The sequence below is a fragment of the Microtus pennsylvanicus genome, chromosome 18 (genome assembly GCF_037038515.1).
Source record: "Microtus pennsylvanicus isolate mMicPen1 chromosome 18, mMicPen1.hap1, whole genome shotgun sequence".
Lineage (NCBI taxonomy): Eukaryota > Metazoa > Chordata > Mammalia > Rodentia > Cricetidae > Microtus > Microtus pennsylvanicus.
The window spans coordinates 27,939,619-27,959,427 of NC_134596.1; the positions used below are offsets into that span (position 1 = coordinate 27,939,619).

The window sequence follows — 19,809 nt, forward strand, 5'->3', positions numbered from 1 at the left end:
AAAAAAAAAGAATCCTGTGGTGTTACGCATCTCTGGGGCTGTCAATCCCAATTCATGACTTTACAAAGAAGTAACCTTTGCCCAACCCTTACCACTGAGCAAGTGGTGATTTCATGTCTACCACCAAAGCCCAATGTGGCACAATCTAGTATGTCTGTCCCAGGGTTCAAACTGTGGTCTTTATCACTGTCCTCAATTCAAAATAGCTGGTTCCATATACTAGGTCAAGAACTGAAATAATTTTTTTTTTGTGGTCAGAAAATTTGGGTTCTGTTAGGTGTGGTGGTGCACACCTGCAATCCCAGAACTGGGAGGATGGAGGCAAAAGGATCAGGAGTTTGGGGCCAGTCTCGGCTGAATATCAAGTTTGAGGCCAGCCTGGGCTATATAAGACCCAAGAAAGAAAGGGGGGGTTGAGGAGGAGAGGGAATGATGAGGCAAAAGGGAAAGGAAAAGGAGGATAAAGAGGAAGGGATAGAAAGAGGCAGGTAAGGAAAGAGAAAGGAAGGAGGGAGGGAAGGAAGGAAGGAGGGAAGGAAAGAAGAGAAGGAGGGAGGAAGGAAGAAGGGAAGTAAGGAGGAGGAATCCGGATGCTTTGACAGTGTGATAGCCTAAAGACCATGAGGATCTGACTAGCGGGTTTTTATTACTTATATGGAAATGCAAAGACCCTCCTGCTGATGAGCAGTGTGGGGACGGCTAAGCAGATAGAAACACTGGAACATATGACCCAGATAATCCCGTAGAAATAAACAAAAAGAATATACTAAAAGTTAGGCTTGTATAACAGGATGTTGATCAGCAGCAGCAAGTCAGGCTGCCTGAGACATCAAATAGAACTCAGTTTGTTGACTCCAACTAGGCTCCAAACAACAACAGGTCAGAAATTTCCAGCTGACCTCTGAGAAACTCTCTATTCTCCTGTAGTATTCAGTCACAAAAAAAATTCCAGGGTGAAGTGATTGGGAAACACGCAGGCCTCCAGGCAATTTTCCACATGGATGGAAAAACTGACTCCTCACTTAAATCCTGTTTTAAAATTAATCAAATGTATAGAACAACATTATGAAACTATTTGGAGAAATACTAGAGACAGTGTTGTGAGTTTTCCACAGGGAAAGATCACGTGGACGTAGGTTTAAGCTGATAGAAAGTGTTTAATAGCTAGCTGGTGACTACACCAGGTGTTTTTGGGACCCAAGTGCAGTCTTGAGTCTTTCTCAGGGTGGGCGCATGTGCACGCGTGCGCGCGTACGCAACCAACACACAAGAAACCCCACATCCCTGGCTGACACACCTTAACTAGCAACAACAGTTAGCCAGAAGTGGAACTACAGAAGCCGAAACCCAAGGTTAGTGCATTTAGAGACTTTCTCAGAACTACAGGATCTGATGGATGAGGTCTTCGTTCTTGTTTTAGCAGGCAGGCGTAGCTGCCACGTGCTGGGTTCCCAAGCCTATGCGGTACTTCCATCACGGTATCCGTCGTGCGCAGGTCTAGGGCCTACGAAGTTCTGGGGCCCTGTGACAATAGCATAATGACTTCGTGGTAAAGAATAATTTTAAAGTTGTAACTAAGAATTACAAACTATAAAATAAAAATATGGTAATATGACTAAATTTAAATAAATCAAATTTAAATCAATCTGTGCTTGAGAGCACATATTGCTCTTGTAGAGGGCCTTAGTTTGCTTTCTGGTACCCACACCATGTAGCTCACAAACAATTGTAACTCCAGGTTCATGAGATCAGACACCATCTTCTGGCTTCCTGGGGTAGCTCACTCAAGTGGCAAACCCACACACAGACATGAACTTATGTCTGTGTGTGAATTATATGTATAATTCAAAAACTTTTATTTTAATATTTTTATTATTATTATTATCATCATCATCATCAGTTTTTTCAAGACAGGGCTTCTCTGTGTAGCCCTGACTGCCCTGGAACTCTGTAGACCAGGCTGGCCTCAAACTCAGAGATCCACCTGCCTTTGCCTCCTGAGTGCTGAAATTAAAGGTGTCTGCCATCACTGCCAGATCAAAACTTAAAAAAAAAGAACCCCTGCTTGTTTAAAAGCAGTCATAAAGATGAAAAACAAATTCATAATTCGAAGGAAGACACATGTGGTGCATGCAGCCACTAAATCATAGCTATCTGGGAAAACGTGCAGAGCCCAAGCCTCAAGGGGGAAAATAAGTTACCAAGAGGACAATACTTAAAAGTTTTGACGCCACTTCACAGTAGGGGAACTACGAATGTTCAAGAAATATAGTAGGACTTCTTGTAATTTGTTTTGCTTTGTTGCAGCTCTGTGGGTGGAATCTCGGGGTGGATGGGGAGGTCTAACTTGGGTAAGAAAGGTTAGAAAGGGGGGAGGTCCACGGTGATGGGGATGCCTACAACAGATAGGGAGGTTAGGAGGAGCTTGCCTTTCTCTCTGCACATCCAGAGGCCTGGTGTCACTTTCCAGCAGCTGCCCGCGTATCTCTGCCAGAGATGGATGGGTTCTGTCTTCACAGCCCTGCACACCAGTGTCTAAGAACTCCTCTTGCCAGATCCAAACCCACTCAAGTGCAGGACATTCCTGAGTGTGGTGTGTACTTAGGAGGGGTGTGCTAATCATGTTCACATGTGCATGTCACTGTCCTCTCCCCTTCCCTATTTTTTGGCATCCTCAAATTCCAAAACCAGGGCTGGAGAGGTGGCTTAGAGGTTAAGAGCACTGACTGGTCTTCCAAAGGTCCTGAGTTCAATTCCCAGCCACCACATGGTGGCTCACAACCATCTGTAATGAGATCTGGTGCCCTCTACTGGCCTATAGGATATATGTAGGCAGAATACTGTATACATAATTAATAAATAAATCTTACGAAAAAATAAATAAAAAATAAAAATTCCAAAACCATGGAAGAAAGTATAGAACTTATTACAGCAGAGGTCTGCCAACCAGGGGTCAACATACCACAGAGCAGGGGCCAAGGAGGTACTCATGGGTCTGAGGGATCCCAACAGTATGTTGTATATATGAATGTCTAAAAGGAATAACAGACATGACCTAATGATTTGCGTACATTTATACAGCAGCGGATGGCAATAACTGAATAAGATAGAGTTTCCTTTGGAAAGATAGCTGAAATTATTGGATTTTGAAATCACATATTATTTCATCAAGACTATCAAGGTTGGGCTGGAGAGATGGCTCAGAGGTTAAGAGCACTGGCTGCTCTTCCAGAGGTCCTGAGTTCAATTTCCAGCAACCACATGGTGGCTCACAACCATCTGTATTGAGATCTGGCGCCCTCCTCTGGTGTGTGGGCGTACATCGAGGCAGAATGTTGTATAATAAATAAATCTTTAAAAAAAAAAAAGACTATCAAGGTTGCTGGATGGTGGTGGCACATGCCTTTAATCCCAGCACTCAGGAAGCAGAGACATGCGGATCTCTGTGAGTTTGAGGCCAACCTGGTCTACAAAAACAAGTAACAGGACAGGCTCCAAAGCTACAGCGAAACCCTGTCTCGAAAAACAAGACAACAACAAAAAAAGAATATCATGGTTACAAATTACAATTTGTTCATAGATTTATGCATATACACATAATAGTGTGTGTTGCTGGGAATCGAACCCAGGGCTTTGTACACGTTGTGCATATGTTCTACCACTGAGTTACATCCCAGTCTTATTGTTTACAGACGGGAAGAAAAAAGAAACAACCTATAAGTTCATCATTAGGAAGCTAGCTACACCAAATTATTCTTATTACTTTCATATTCTGGATTATCATTCAAAAGAGAACATAGGGCTTCTGATTCTGGTACAAAAAAAATGGCTAGGATGTACAGTTGAGGAGCTGGGAAGATGGCTCGGTGCTTGAGAGCACTTGTTGCCTTGGAAGAGGACCAGGATTTTACTTCCAGCACCCACAAGGCAGCTAACCACCTATATATAACTCAGTGCCAGGGGATCCAGTGCCCTCTTCTCACCTCCATGGGCACCGGGCACACACCTGCTGCACAGACACATATATGTGAGAAAAACATTCGTACATGTAAAGTAGAAGAAAAAACCGTTTTAAAAAGTGTAATAAGCATTTTAAAATGAGGGATTAAAGCCAGGGAGGATGCCACCCACGGTTTGTGTAAACAAAGATAGGTGTTTATACACATGTGCTTGCCCAAGCGTAGCCTATAACTGGAAGGAAGCATAAGAAACTGAAGTGTGGCTGGTTTTGTTTGTTTTTGTTTTTGTTTTTCGAGACAGGGTTTCTCTGTGGCTTTGGAGCCTGTCCTGGAACTAGCTCTTGTAGACCAGACTGGCCTCGAACTCACAGGATCTGCCTTCCTCTGCCTCCCAAGTGCTGGGATTAAAGGCGTGCATCACCACTGCCCGGCATGCGGCTGTTTTTATAAAAGAGAATTGAGAAATCCAGAAAGGAAAACACACACCTCGCAATGTTTGAACGTTACAAGTGTATTTATGAATTCCCTAGATTGATCAAATATTGATATTCTCCAAAAATGGGATTTGGAATGGATGGTGGCTATGGATATGTGCTCTATATAGTATACGCTGTTAGGTTAAAGGTGACCACTGTCGGCTCCCAGCGTCTGGGGTATCAGCGTTCAACAGTGACTACACAGGTGGAAGGCAGGAGTGATGAGAGAGAACCGTGGCTGTGAGCAAGAGCTGGGGCTATAGAGGATGGACCGGAGGCTCCACTGTGCAGGCAAGAGAGACACAAGTCTGAACTGTTATCTAAATGAGCGCACAAGGGCTTTGGCACCTCGTTGTTCTTTTTAAAGCGGTGTGCCGAGAGCCAGGTTATCAGAGGGTCTCAAAGCTCAGAGCTAAAAAAAAAAAAGCACCAGGAATTCCTGACATTCAGAGGGAGCAGGCCAGAGCCAGCATCTCCTAGTACTGGAAAAGGACCCAGCCTGTGCTACTTGGGAGAAGGAGAAGAAGAGGAAAGAGAGAGGGGGAAGAGAGGGAGGAAAGAGAAGAAAAGAATAGAAAAGAAATTGTCAACTGACCCACTACCAAAAAAAATGTTCACAGAGAAAGGATATGAATTTTAGAACCAGTCAGGTGTCATTTTGCCACAAATTTTGACACAGAAGTGAGAAATTGAATTAAGCAATTACTTTTTTAGTTTAAAAAAAAAGAAAGAAAGAAAAGAAGGGAAAAGAAAAGAAAGCCATGACATGAAAATCGCCCGCTACTCTGGTGCCCCTTTAAAAACTGCCTGTGATGGCCAAGCCCCCAAAGGATGCTTTAGAAATGTGTGCAGCATCGTGGGGATGTAGCTCAGGCTTCCAAGGAGCCACCCTGACCGAGAGGCCCACTTAGAAGTGTGGTTTCTGTTTCCTTGGTGAGAGGCGAACCTTCCATGGGGTGGCGCCGGAGCGAGCAGGGACGCAGGTCGCTCAGCTCTTCTTGCGCAGCTGGTTGTACTGTGCACGGCCCAGGATGGGCTCCATGACGCTGGGTCGGAAGAAGCTGTCGCTGACCCTGCGCGCAGGCTTCTCCCGGGGCATGGCCAGGAAGCCTGGACGCGCAGACGACTCCGCCTGGTCGTCCAGACCCGGGCAGGAGGGCGCGCTGAGCCCCCGCACGCTGCGCAAGCCACCGCGAGGTTGACTCGGACGCTGCGCGGACTCCGGACTGGCTGGCCGCGCCCCTGATCCCTTGCGCTCGACCTCTGCTGGCGGATTATCGATGTCTCTGAATTCGCTCTCGGGCTCCATCAGGGACAGCCTGGGAAGCTGACAGCCGGGCACTCTGGTTAGGGATCCTTCTCCGTGGAGTCATCCCCCTTTCTATAGCTTTTGGCCTAGTTCCCCCGGGGGGGGGGCAATCACAAGGGCGCAGACTGGGGTGTAAGCCATCAGGATGGGGGGGTATCCGAGAGACCCCTGAGGTTTTAAGAACTCTGGTCGCCTCTAGTAGTGGGAGGAGTCCTCTCCTTGAAGCTGATTGAGTAACCTTTCCCTGGCCAGCTGTAGGGGCCCCTCCCCTTCCACCAAGCTCTACTTCAGCCTGCTCACCCTGCTCAACCTTTGGAGAGCGTGTCAGGGATTCCCAAAAAGACGGTATTAGTCTTGGCTCCCCTCACCCCCACCCCGCGCTGCTGTTGATAGAACTGACCTAGGACCAGCTACTCTCCCTAGAATGCACAGCCTACTGTGCAGGTTGCCCTGAAAGCTTATGGCCAGGCCCTTCCTCCGGAGCTAAAGGGGAGGTCTGAGCCTCTAAGGACTCACAGACCAGTGACTCCATCATCAACGGAGAGGCACAATGTAGGGGAGAGATCTGAGGCCAGGGCTATGAATGTCTGTGCTCTGGGTTGGCAAAGATCAGACTGTAAGAAGGTTTTGAGTACTGAAGATTGGAGAAGGGTCTCCACGGGGCTGGAAGAAGCGAGGGCGGGGGTGTCCTGCATCTCCTTCTGACAAATCTGCCTTGGGAGAAGGTGGCCCTGGGGTGGGACTCACCGGCACATAGTGTACCACAGTGTCTACCACGTTATCGGTAACACCCTTCAGGGCATCCGATAGGGACATGGCCCTTCCTTTGGTGGAGGAGACAGCCTGGGCTGGTGTGAGGTGCAGGATCCTTCCCACCGTGCCTAGCACAGCCGCGGGTGCCCAAGTCACTGCTGAGATGGTGTTCCGGAGAGTCTTCTGCACGGTGTGTACCACCCCACCCAGGAGGCCTCTCGCGTTGGGCAGGGCTGTTACCTGCGGGCCAGAGAACCATTAGCCCCTGCCCTGCATCAACTCCTCTGATCCTTTCCCTAACCACCAGCCCAGAGCTAGAGGGGAAATGTGGACATAAAAGAGAGAGAGAGAGACAGACAGACAGACAGACAGAGGGGGAGAGAGAGAGAGAGAGAGAGAGAGAGAGAGAGAGAGAGATTGATTGATTCTGTCCCTAGCTGTGGGTAGTGTGGCCTTGGGCATGTCACTTCCTCTCTCTGAACGTGCCACCGCCCCCACCCCAACTTTTCATCTGCAAAATGGAGCAGCAATCCCCCCTCCCCCGCCTACTTTTCTGGGAGTTGTGAAGCCCGCTGAGTGACACAGTAATACTTAATTGGCTGTGGATTGGGGGTGACCTGGGGACAGAGTCCTTTATTTTACTTAGCTTCTCCGCTTCTCAGCCCCACCCACGGGCTGTGCGGCCTTAAGCACTCAGCGCCCTCATCACCTCTCCAAGCCCGTTCTCTTCAGCCTCTGATCCCTCTTCTTCCTCCTCATCTGACTCCTCTCCCTCGCTGTCCATCTGGTCGTCGTGGCTCTCATCCTGGGAGGCTGCTAAATTGTGCAGCCAGGGCACCCGCACCTCACTCTGCCGCCGCCGCGGGGACACCACCTGCAGGGCTGCTGATGCACCCCACTGGGCCAGGCTGCTCTGCGGGAGAATGGCCAGCAGACAGAGGGCTCAGTGGGTGGACCCCCTAGGCTGGAAGGCTTTGACAGAGGAACAGGGACAGGGGTGGTGAGCAGGGTCTGGCCCCATGGGGTCTTGGGTTTATTTGGTTTTTTTCTATTTATTTATTTTATTTTATGTGAATACATGTGTACCACCTGTGTGCCTGGTGCCCATAGGGGTCAAAAGAGAGTATCAGATTCTCTTGAACTACAGTTATGGGTGGCTGTGAGCCACCATGTAGGTGCTGGGAATCGAATCTGGGTCCTTTGCAGCAACAACAAGTGTTCTTAACCACCGAGCCATCTAGCTAACCTCTTCCCCAGCATTTTAACTAATAATAACTATAACTGAAGGCATACATCCTTAGCATAGAACTCTGGGACTTTCTAAGCACACCCTATGTCACCATAACAGATAGAGACTATCTCAACATCCCAAAAGATTCTTGTCAGTCTCTTCCATCTGTATTCCCCAGTCTGTGGTCCCCTCTGACTTTACAGTCACACACTCATCTTGGCTATTCTCTCTTCTTTTTAATGTTGAGATGGAATCCGAGGCCCTTCTATTCAAAGCTTGAGTTTGTAGCCCCAACCTCGGTTCATGTATACATATATTGAGACAAGGTCTCACTGTGTAACCCTGGTTTGGCAGGAACTCACCATGTAGACCGGGCTGGCCTTCACCCTGCAGGGATCCTCCTGTCTTGCTTCTCAAGAGCCCCAGCCCCCGAGAGCTATCTTTTAACCTTGGGATGGGTGCCATCACCCCCACGCCAACATAGCATGCATCCATCCCTATCTCAGCAGGGGTAGAGGGCTACACACAGAGTAATAAGTAAAATCACTCACAGCCAGGTGTAATGGGCAACACCTGCAATCCCAACACTTGGAAGGTTGAGGCAGGAAGACTGCCACAAAATAAGGGCTAACCTGGGCTACAGAATAAACCCATCTCAAAAAAATTAGTCAATTAAAGCTTAAAAATAAAGTAAAAAGACCTTTCACACAACTGAAAAGCAGTCACTGCCTGCCGACTCCTGAGATTTCTCATCTTCCAGCTCTGTGGGTGCGTGGCCTCCAGTGAGCTAGGCAAGGGCTCTACCACTGAGCTGCAGCCCTTTTCTCCATGTTCTCCGTTCTGTTTTACTTGTCTCTGGTTTTCTGTTTATTTTTGTTGGAGGATCTTTTCTTGTTGTCTTCTGAAATGGGGTCTGGATACAGCTCTGGATAGTCTGGAACTCACTCTGTCAACAAGGCTGGTCTCACACTTGAAGAAATCCTCCCACCTCTGCCTCCCAAGTGCGGAGATCGTTAGCACGCACTTACGTGCCTGACTTTAGTGGTTTTTTTCTCCTTTTTTCTTTCATTATTTTTTCCTCTTAGTTTCTCGCTAAGTTCCTTATTTCCAAAATCTGCAGCCTAACTGCATCAAGATGAGTGGAGACGCAGCTTGGCCTGGGTGCAGTGGGGAGGTGGTCTGAGCATGGGGGTGAGGGGGTGGGGGTAGGAGAGGTGGTCTGGGTGCGGTGGGGAAGTCAGGAGCCCCTACAAAGGGAGACTCAGGGGCAAGAGCTGTTGGAACTTCCATCCACTGGACAGGTTTTTGTTATTTTTATTTTATTTTATTTTATTTATTTATTTATTTATTTATTTATTTATTTATTTATTATGTGTACAGCATTCTTTCCATGTGTGCCCGCATGCCAGAAGGGGCACCAGGTCTCGTTATAGATGGCTGTGAGCCACCATGTGGTTGCTGGGAATTGAATTCAGGACCTCTGGAAGAGCAGTCAGTGCTCTTAACCACTGAGCCATCTCTCCAGCCCGTAATTTTTATTTTTAACAGTTCATGGGTGACACCTTCTACTGTTTTAATAGCAAACAGGGGTGGGCAGGCCCACATAAGAGACCTACTTGGGTCTACAGCCATACCACCCTGAACGCGCCCGATCTCGTCTGATCTCGGAAACTAAGCAGGGTCGGGCCTGGTTAGTACTTGGATGGGAGATCCACTTGGGGTCATGAAGACTGGGAGTCAGGGAGACTTCTAGAGAGGGTGGGGGAGACAGAAGAGGGTGATGGATCAGGACCACCCCTCAGTTTGTGTCCTGTTCTTTCTCTTCTCCCATAGCCTGGGCAATTAGTTCAAGATCCTATTTATTTATTTGTTTGATTGCTTGCTCGTTTGTTTGTTAAGACAGGGTTTGTCTGTGTAGCCCCAGCTGTCCTGTAGACCAGGCTGGCCTTGAATTCACAGAGATCTGCCTGCCTCTGCCTCCCAAGTGCTAGAATTAAAGGCATGTGCCACCACTCTCTTAAGATCCCTGTCTTTATGTCTAAGGTTCTAGCCCAGCTTGAAGGATGTTCCCAAGATAGTGGGACCAGGAAACCCACAGAGCGGGGCCAGGCAGAGTTATAAGCAGACACTCACCAGAGGTGCCACACCCGGGATCCACATGGCCAGAGAATGGCCCTGCTTCAGGGCCCAGGCAGTGGTCTGCATGGTGTGTCGAGAAAGGGTGTTGGCCAGGGTGCTGACCCTCCTCACAAGGCTCGGTTTGGCCTTGGGAGTCTTTGGATCCCTCTGCCGTCCAGAAGTGGGGGCTAGATAAAAGATACGGAAGAAAACAGATCGAAAAGGGATGGAGGGACCTTGACTCAGCAGTCAAGAGCGCTTGTCACTTCAGTAGAGGACTTGAGTTCAGTTCCCAGCACCAATATGGTAGCTCACGGACATCTGTCACTCCAGTTCCAGTGTCCTCCTCTGGCCATTGCAGGCCATAGCCACACACATGGGGCACACATATACATGCAATCAAAACACTCATACACATACATTTTTGAAAGACTAGAAAATGCCCTCAGTATGGTGCCTTGGACTGGAAAGCGGTTGCCTTACTTCAACCACAACCCCCAACCATGACCCCACTGGTGCTAGCCAATGCCAGCTCCCTCTCCCTCTTACATCTAGGGTGGAAGGAGCAAAGAACTGAGCTCCTCTAGAGATTCCGAGGGGCATTCCCTATCTCAGAGCATGGGCGATAAGACTTGGGGTCTCCCACTGATCCTCAGGTTCTGAGTGGTAGCCAGTCAGTCTGAAGGGCAGTTACCTGACTCCTCCTTGGCTGGTGGCAGAAGGAACTCTACCACCTTCTCAATGCCGCCCAGAGCCAGATCAGCCCCTCCAGAGGCCAGTCGGCCAACTCGGGTGTTGGCAGCATATTCCACGGTCTCTTTAGCCATCCCCAAGGCAAGCTCGCAGCTGGCCAGGACCTTGTCGGATGTGCTTGCGATGGGCACGCTGATGCTGTTCCTGGCGCTTCGAAGGCGGGTAGAGATGGTGCCTTTCAGTTCAGAGGCGAGCTGAGGAGTGTGTGTGTGGGGAGACAGTCAGCTGTGTGGATTTCCTGACAGGCCCTGAGCCCAGTTCTCTGGAGGGCCCCATTTAAAGACCCAGGCAACCAGACACACACTTGTAATACAAGAGCTAGAGGCTGAGACAGGAGGATCATCAGGAGTTTTGTGTTATCATTGGCTACAAAGCAAGTTCTAGACCAGCCTGGGCTACAGTGTGAGACCATGTCTAAAAACTGAAAAATTAAAAATTAAAAAAAAGGGTGCAGGGACCGGCAGAGATATGTGGATATGTGGGAAAGAAAAAGACCACCTTGGCTGTGGTCTCCTGGCTTCTCTACACTGAGTGAAGATCCATCCTGTAAGGATAGCCCCAAAGCTCCCCTGGTGGCACCAGTCTTGATACCCTCCTTCACATAAGGCACCCCGTCTTTCAAAAGCTCGCCTCCCTCTTCTGTCTTTCCCTCAGCTCACAGTTCACACTGATTGACAGATTTGACAAGCTTTATGCTGGAGTAACTCGCCTTCTTCCTTCTGAGACCCCAGGAGCTCCTCCGTGACTTGGTCTAGGGCAATAGAGAGGAGGTGACCAGCAGGCCTGCCCCTGGTGGCCTCCACCTCAGGCTGGGTTTACTCATCTGCACAATGAGGGCAGCAAGCCCCATCCTCAAGGATGACCTGAGAGGGCTCTATGAAGGCCACGCTGCGACTGTTGACAAGGGCAGGACATGGGCACAGGTCTCAGGGGAGATTTGTAGGACAGGCTGGTGGTTGGTCAGTAAAGTAGATGAGGCCATGGGCATTATTGAAGCCAGTACTGGATAGGAGGAGATAAAGATGTGGCCCGGGGGAAGTGACTTGTTTCGTCTCACGGTCTATAAAGGGTTGGATCTCAAGGCTGTGTATGTGACCCCGAGATCCCAGTGAGTGGACTTGGTGGCTTTGGTAGTTGTTGTCACCACATAGTCCTGTGCCAGACCTCGGAGTCCCAGATCCCACGGCCATAGTAGCAGAAGACTGAGCAATTATGGAAGGGACCACATAGGGGTTAACCCTTTCTCCCTCTTGAGGACCCTGAAAGTGTCTGTCTAAGCTTGTCCGAGGCATATACCTGCTATACCAGACACCCCAACTCTACCTGACCCCACAGAAAGAGGAAGAGGGGTCTCCCTCTGCCTAACAGGGTGCTCACCCCATGAACACAGAAAGTTACACAGCCAGGGCGTTGGCTGCTCTCCTTCCTGAGAGGAGGTCACAGTGGAGTATATGGAGCATCATGGAAGAGGGAGGACTCACCTTTTCCGGAGGGTACTGAAGGGCTGGAATCTTTTCCTCCAGGTGGTCCAGGCCTCTGCAGGCCAACTCATTGGCAGCTGTGACTGAGAGGGAAAGGCTGTGTTGGGATGATCTCTGCCCCCTCCGGAGGAAATAACAGTGGCCTCTGTCTCAAAGGAAGCACATCGGGGCCCACAGATCCCAGCTCTGCTGTTTCCGGGTCATCTGGACTCTGCTGTATTTAGTACCCATGTACTTATGGCTCCTTGAGAGCAGGGTCATTTTGGACTCAGTAAGACCTACACCTGCTCAGTGAACAAGGACTTCACTCCTAGGACCCTGGGCAGCAGCTCTCTGCTGCCCCCTCCTGTCAGGAGCCAGAACCGTCAGCCTCTGTGTTTGCAAAGCGGGAATGGATGAGCAGATTTGGAGTGGGCAGAGGTGGAAACTCTATGAAGCGCCACCAAAGACTGCACTCTCTCCTCCCAGACTCCCCATCCCGTGTTCCGGAAGGCTGTGAGGAAGTGAGAGAATGCATGTGGGAGTGAGGCAGGTGGCACCAGGCCCCTGGCACTAGCTCAGGGGGACCAGGCCTGGGCTTGCTTAGTCCTGGAGATGATGGATTCAGCCACAGCTAGAGCAGTTCCAGACTGTCCCTAGACCCAGATTTAACCCCCAGCTGTCAAGATGGCTGCAGCTGAAAGGAGCCATGGGGAAGAGAATGAAGTTGCCCTAGAGGAGTGGGACAAGCCCCGGGATGCAGATGTTTCCAGGGGCAGACTGCCCATGGTCTGCTGAGAATGCAGCCTGTATGGTCGAGGTCACAGACTGCGCGGGTTTAAAGAGTGTTTATAGATACTCTTTCATATTTCTTTGAAACAGCAAAGAGCTCAGATGACTTTGGCTGTCTTCAGATTGGACAGAATGAGGGCATCCATGAAGGCTAGCCTAGAGCCTGTGGTATTTATCACCATCACCATTATCATCACCATCACCGTCATCACCACCACCATTATTACCATCATCATCATTACCATCATCACCACCACCACCATCATCATCATCATCACCACCACCATCATCGTCACCACCACCATTATTACCATCATCATCACCACCACCATCATCATCATCTTCACCACCATCATCATCACCGTCACCATTATCCTCACCATCATCATCACTGTCACCATCATCATCACCACCACCATCATCACCATCATCATCACCATCATCATTACCACCACCATCATCACCATCATCATCACCACCACCATCATCACCATCATCATCACCATCATCATCACCACCACCATCATCATCATCATCACCATCATCATCATCCTCACCATCATTATCACCATCATCATCATCATCACCATCATCATCACCATCATCATCATCACCATCATCATCATCACCATCATCACCATCATCATCACCATCATCATCATCACCATCATCATCATCACCACCATCATCATCATCATCACCATCGTCATCATCACCACCACCACCATCATCATCATCATCACCACCATCATCATCCTCACCATCATTATCACCATCATCATCATCATCACCATCATCATCACCATCATCATCATCACCATCATCATCATCCTCACCATCATCATCACCATCACCATCATCACCATTACCACCACCACCATCATCATCACCGTCACCATTATCCTCACCATCATCATCACTGTCACCATCATCATCACCACCACCATCATCACCATCACTATCATCATCACCACCATCATCATCCTCACCATCATCATCACCATCATCATCATCACCATCATCATCGTTATCATCACCATCACCACTACCACAACCACCATCATCATCATCTTCACCACCATCATCTTTGCTTGGTGCCCTTGTGCACTGCTAACAGTGGCTTTCATTGAGACTCCGCCGGTTCATGACACTGCTCTTTCTGCTGTATTTGGAGTCGGGTTAGCTAGCTGCCCTGCCACAGGCTCCCCTCTCACCACTGCTCACATAGTTCTACCCTTCTTTCCCCTTGAAAATTCTTTGACTCATTGTTAGCCTAGGATGCCCTAGGCCGGGCTACAGTTGAGGCATGCATAGTAACAAAGAGAGCTGCACCTATACCTCTATCTCTGCAGACAAAACGACCAGGAAGTTGTTCAGGGAGGTGGATAAACAAGTTGTGAGATGATCAGACAGACTGACAAGCAGGCGGGCAGACACGCAATGATTATCAGTGGGCGGGCAGGCTGCTGCCAAGTTCAATGAGAACTCACACTGGGTGGACAGCCGGCGGACCACTGGCTCCATGCTCCAGGCAGCCAGATTGCTGGCACCCTGAACACCCTTCTCATAGGCATTGCACACAGAGGCCACCAGGGGGTGGGCTTCTTTGGTGCTGTTGTAGGTCTTCTGGACGCATTCGCAAGTGCCGCTCACCACAGGCAGCTGCAGGACTCTGTGGAGCACATTCTCCTGCTCCTGTGAGGGAAAAAAAAAAAGAGTCAGAGCCTCCCACCCCCACTTAACCTCCCTACAAACTGAGCCTAGCTAGGTCATACATGGCTCAGGTCTAAGGGAAGCACTCAGTCATGGGACCATGAGGGAGCCCGCAGGGAAAATGAAAACCTGCCTGCAATGCCTTCCTGGTCACTACCTAGACTCTGGGGAACTCCTGAGGCGACCTGTGTTCTCTGGGGACCAAACCAAATTCCAGCTCACCCCTCTTAGACTGACTGCCAAGTTGATGTACTTGTTGAGGGTTTGAGTCCCCCTTCAACTGGTCGCTTCATCTAAACACTTTCATGGTCTTTCTGAGATTCTGGGCCCAGGTCTAAAAGTGCTGGACCACTGCCGAATAGGCTGCCCATCCCTCCCACACCCGTTTCTGCTTATCTCACTTTCACCTCCTCTGTGAGACAGCGTCTCAAGTAGCTCTGGCTGGCCTTGAACTCACTACTTGGCTAAGGATGACCTTGAACTACTGTTGTGTTGACTCCACCAAGACCAGCTTTTGACTCTCCTCCCTTGTGGCTCTGTCTGTCCTTGGGCTGTCCCTACTTACGCAGCCCTGCTATGATTATGCATGTATGCCTCCTTTCTTCCAGTAGAATGTCCTCTATTTCCCAGCGCCTGTGTGAAAGCTTGACCCTGGAGACATGAGCCATACAAGGAGCTGTGCCTCGTGGAAAGTATAGGCTCTTCTTTACTTTTTGTTTGCTTATTTTTTTTTATTGAGCTATATATTTTCCTCTACTCCCCTCCCTTTTTCCCTCTTCTACCATGATCCCCATGCTCCCAATTTACTCCGGAGATCTTGTCTTTTTCTACTTGCCTTGTAGATTAAATCCATGTATGTCTCTCTAAGGTCCTCTTTGTTGTCTAGTTTCTCTGGGGTTGTGGATTGTAGGCTGGTTTTTCTTTGCTTTATGATTAAAGCCACTTATGAGTGAGTACGTATTTTATTTGTCTTTCTGGGTCTGGGTTACCTCACTCAATATGTTTCCTAGATCCGTCCATTTGCTTTTTTTGTTTTTTAGCCCTGCCTGTCCTGGAACTAGCTTTTTTTTTTTTTTTTTTTGACAAAGTTTCTTTGTAGCTTTTGGAGCCTGTCCTGGAACTAGCTCTTGTAGACCAGGCTGGCCTCAGACTCATAGAGCTCTGCCTGCCTCTGCCTCCCAGTGTTGGGATTAGTGGAGAGCACCACCACTGCCCATGGGCTCTTCTTGACTACACAGACTAGCAGATCTGAGGCCTCCTGGGGCTCCTTAGCAAGAATCCTTTCCAGAAAGTCTCACTAGACTTGTATTTGGCTATCTCCTTGGTGGGCTTGATGCCTTCACAGAGCGGCTGGTGCCCTTGCAGGGTAACTTTGCTGAGCTGAAGCCTGCCTCCACACCCCGCCCCTGCCCCACTGGAACAACCCTAAACAAATCTCCTTCAGCTTTTGTGTGTCAGCCCTTCACACACTTCCAGTCAGTGACATCCTGCAAAGGTCCTATTCCGTAGGAAACAGCTACACGTTCTATCTTAGCTTATAAACGTGTCACACGATGTTCTTGTGACCCTTTCCTTATGACACTCTAGGATCTGACACAGCCTCTCTTAAGCCGGTACTCCAGTGAGTCTGAGCCTTTGGGGTGCACTGTGGTCCTCTCTTCTTACTGGGATGTCCTACTCTTACCAAAGCATTTTGCTTTGTCCGCAGTTGCATAATTAAGCTTTAGAGAGGAGAAAAAGTCCAATCTTAAAGTCTGGCTGTGTGGTAGGAAGCGACCTTTACTAAAGGTCGTTATGCTCCAGCACTCTGGTCAGGGCGCCTTGATCTCATTCCTAACAGTCATTTGCTGTTTCAAGTATTTGAGATTCAGAGATAAGATTTGACTTACCCAAGATCACACAGATAGTAAGTAGCAGAGCCAGGTAGTCAGTCAGGTTTGATTTGATATGTGTGTGTGTGTATGTGTGTATTTCTTTTTTTTTAAATTTATTTATTAAGGATTTCTGCCTCCTCCCTGCCACCGCCTCCCATTTCCCTCCCCCTCCCCCATCAAGTCACCCTCCCTCATCTGCTCGAAGAGCAATCAGGGTTCCCTGACCTGTGGGAAGCCCAAGGACCGCCCACCTCTATCCAGGTCTCGTAAGGTGAGCATCCAAACTGCCTAGTGTGTGTATATTTCTGAGACAGGGTCTCATTGGCTGTGATGGGACGTGTCATTGATCCTAGCACAAGGAGGCAGAGGCAGGCAGATCTTTGTGAGTTCAAGGCCATTCTAGTCTACAAAGTGACTTTCAGGACAGCCAGAACTGCTACAAAGAGAACCCCCGTCTCAAAGAAAAAGATAGGGTCTCATCTAGTCCAGATTGGCCTTAAACTCACTCTATAACCAGCACCTGGTTCTCCTGCCTCTACCTCCCAAATTCTGAGATTAGAAGCATGTTCACCATATTGGACTGTTTCCAAGTCAGGTTTGAAATGGACTATATGGAATTTGCTTCCAAATAAATTAAGATAAAATAAAGTAACGATTGGGTGAGGATGAGGCAGATTGGCCAATGAGTCAAAACTACCTGGGACCTTGTATCCTTTTGCCTAGTCTTGTGAATGTTAAGAACTGTCCATTCAAAAAGTAATACAAGCCAGCTCTCCAGGGTTGACCCCTCTGCTCCAGCTCTGTATCACTTCAGATGCACCCTGTGACGGGCTCTACTTGCAGGGGGACAAGTTAGCAGAACCATCAAGGAGAACAGTTTGGGCTCTGGGACAAAGAAACCATATTATTTTAGTATATCATTCTGCTGGTGAGTCAGATATCAGAAAGAGAAAGGGGTTTGGAGAATGTGAGGAAATATTCTCCTTAATGTTTTGGACAGTACTTTCAAGGGTTGTTTTGGACAAGGTTAAAGGAAAAACAGGCTGGGCATGGAACAAACAACTAACTTAAAGACTTAGCGTTTCTTGCAACCCATTTTCACCCCTGTTACGGTTTAGTACAAAACAAGGCAGCTATCCCCAGAATGAAGGTTCAGTAAAGTCTAATTAAGGATGAGTTTAGTCTCTGATAGGCTCATAACTATCTGAACTGTACCCAAATCAGAGAGGTTTTAGCAAAACATATCAAGGGCCTAGAAAAGTATCAGAATTATTTAAAATCATGGTGAAAACCAGGCCAGAGATGAATGATGGACACACTGTGTGTCCTGTTTATTCCCATGCATGGCAGCACAGGCAGTGAGGGCTTTGCAGGGCCACTGAATGCATGGGTTCCGTATGGCATGCATGTCCTCCTGAGTGGTGCACTTTTGCCTTGGGGTTTAAGGCATGGTGAGTTCTTGCCCTGTCTCTCTTTAACCCCCAGCCAACACTCCTGTCCTTCTCTCCGAGGTGCTTAGACCTTCGTAGGCCTGGTCTCTTTTCTCCAGTTCCCCCTCCTACCCTTCTCTCCAAGGCTCTTAGACCTTCATAGGCATCGTCTCTTCCCCCAGTTCCCCCAAATACCCCTGCTAATGGTGGCAAGGGCAGGAGTAGTCGAGAGAGTAAGGCAGACTCATCTTGCTTGAGGCTCCCTGGCTCTCCCTCTCTGCGCTCCCCTCCCTTGGTTGTCCATTCCCCGTCTCACATGAGAGGCCAGGTTACTTACAGGGAGGTCTCCATCCAGCAGGGTCGGGCCCTTGTTCATTGCCATCCTTACTCTTCAGGCTGCAAAGCAGAGTCCCAGGTCCATCAGAAGCCCACAGGCTTGCAGTCCGCAGGGCGACTCCCGACCTCTCCCAGCCACCCGCCAGCCATCCGGGAGCTCAGCTGCCCTAGGTGGAGGACGAATGTCCCATACAAGAGCCACTCCTTGGAGCCCCAACACAACGAGTCTCCTATTCTGCTCAAAAAGAGCTCCATAGTCTGCTCAAAATTGATGTCTGCTTTTTTTTTAAGGCCTCAAGATAAAAGAAATTGCAGGTAATTATATACAGATAAGGAGAGAATGAGAGAAAAAGTTTAGGATGAAGGCTGGGGCTCTTAAGTCAGAGTCCCAAAGAGACTGAAGAATGAGTGTCAGGTAGAGTCTAGTCCTTTCTTCATGACAAAATTCTAGCTAATTACCATTTCCCTCTCTTGCCAGCTAGGTAAGCCTCCCAGAGAACTGTCTTCTGGGTAAGCCCATGGCCGCTCTGCTCTGGTCTTTGCCTCAGTGGTCTCCCTGCAGAGCACTGTGCCCCTCGGAATTTTCCCATCTGCTCTTTCTCCCAGCCCCTTCCCCTTTAACACTCAGAAAGCAGCAGGGTAAGGCAGACACCCGAGAACCCCCACACTCACAGCAGCGGACGGCCACCTCAGTCTCAGAAGCCCCAGCTATGGAAAGTCTCCTCCACAGAAGCACCTCCAGCCACTCCAGGGAATCTTGGGCAATGCCTCTCAGACCTCCCAATTGGAGGAGGGCAAGGAGGAAGAGAAAGCTGGGCCGGCCCGTTGCCATAGCTGTCTGACCCAGGATGTCCCCTGGGCTCACCCTAGCTTCTATGGGGGATGCTTTGCCAATGACAAGGTTGCTCACAGAGCTGATGGAGCCCTGTGCCAGAGCCCCGAGACAGTAGTTCCAGAATATTTCTGGCTTTCAACGGACAAAAATTGCTTTCCATAAAGAAGGCACTAGTATTTGTGCCATTAAACCCCTAAGATCAAAGTTCCATGCCATTCTGTCCCTGTCCCCAATCTTTGGTCCCTTCCCCCAAAAGTTTCTATGCAACCGTACTCCCATAGAGTGTCTCCCATGCTTTGCTATTTGCTAGCAAGGATGACTGTTGAACAGCACGATTCAAACCCACACAGGGATGGGGTTCAGTTTACTGTATTAGTCTATGACTATCAAGATAAATTCCCAGAAAAGAAGCCCAGATAGAGCTGAGTCTGCAGTAATCTGGGCTCTGAGAGAACAGTTTTGACCTCTGTAAATCTCGAAAGTTAAAGAAAACATTTTGAAGCTGGTTGTACGTGCCGGTAACCCCAGCACTCAGGATGCTGAGGCAGGATTGATAATTTGAGGGCAACCTGAGCTACAGAGCAAGAGCTTGACTCAACACACTAGGGGCTAGGGGGCGGAGCTCAGAGCGCTTGCCTAGCGTTGAAGACCCTGGATTTGATCTTCAGCACTGAGGAAAGGGGGCGGGGTGAAACTTTACCTAGCCTAAGGTACCTCCAGAACAGGAAGAAGGAGAATCATTGTTCACCTAAGTCTGCAGAGGTGATGGT

At 49.0% G+C, this 19,809-nt stretch overlaps 1 protein-coding gene across 1 annotated transcript; it reads right to left on the reverse strand.

The window, feature by feature from the left end:
• Nucleotides 1–4,452: 4,452 nt before the first annotated feature.
• Plin1 (perilipin 1) lies at nucleotides 4,453–18,991 on the reverse strand. Its single transcript, XM_075952405.1, has 9 exons — nucleotides 18,877–18,991; nucleotides 18,206–18,264; nucleotides 14,342–14,546; nucleotides 12,081–12,163; nucleotides 10,541–10,793; nucleotides 9,862–10,034; nucleotides 7,207–7,410; nucleotides 6,492–6,737; nucleotides 4,453–5,762 (listed from the first exon to the last, which is right to left on the reverse strand). The coding sequence occupies exons 2-9, from the start codon at nucleotides 18,248–18,250 to the stop codon at nucleotides 5,424–5,426; spliced, it is 1,548 nt and encodes a 515-aa protein (XP_075808520.1). The 5' UTR covers nucleotides 18,251–18,264; nucleotides 18,877–18,991; the 3' UTR covers nucleotides 4,453–5,423.
• Between the last annotated feature and the right edge of the window lie 818 nt (nucleotides 18,992–19,809).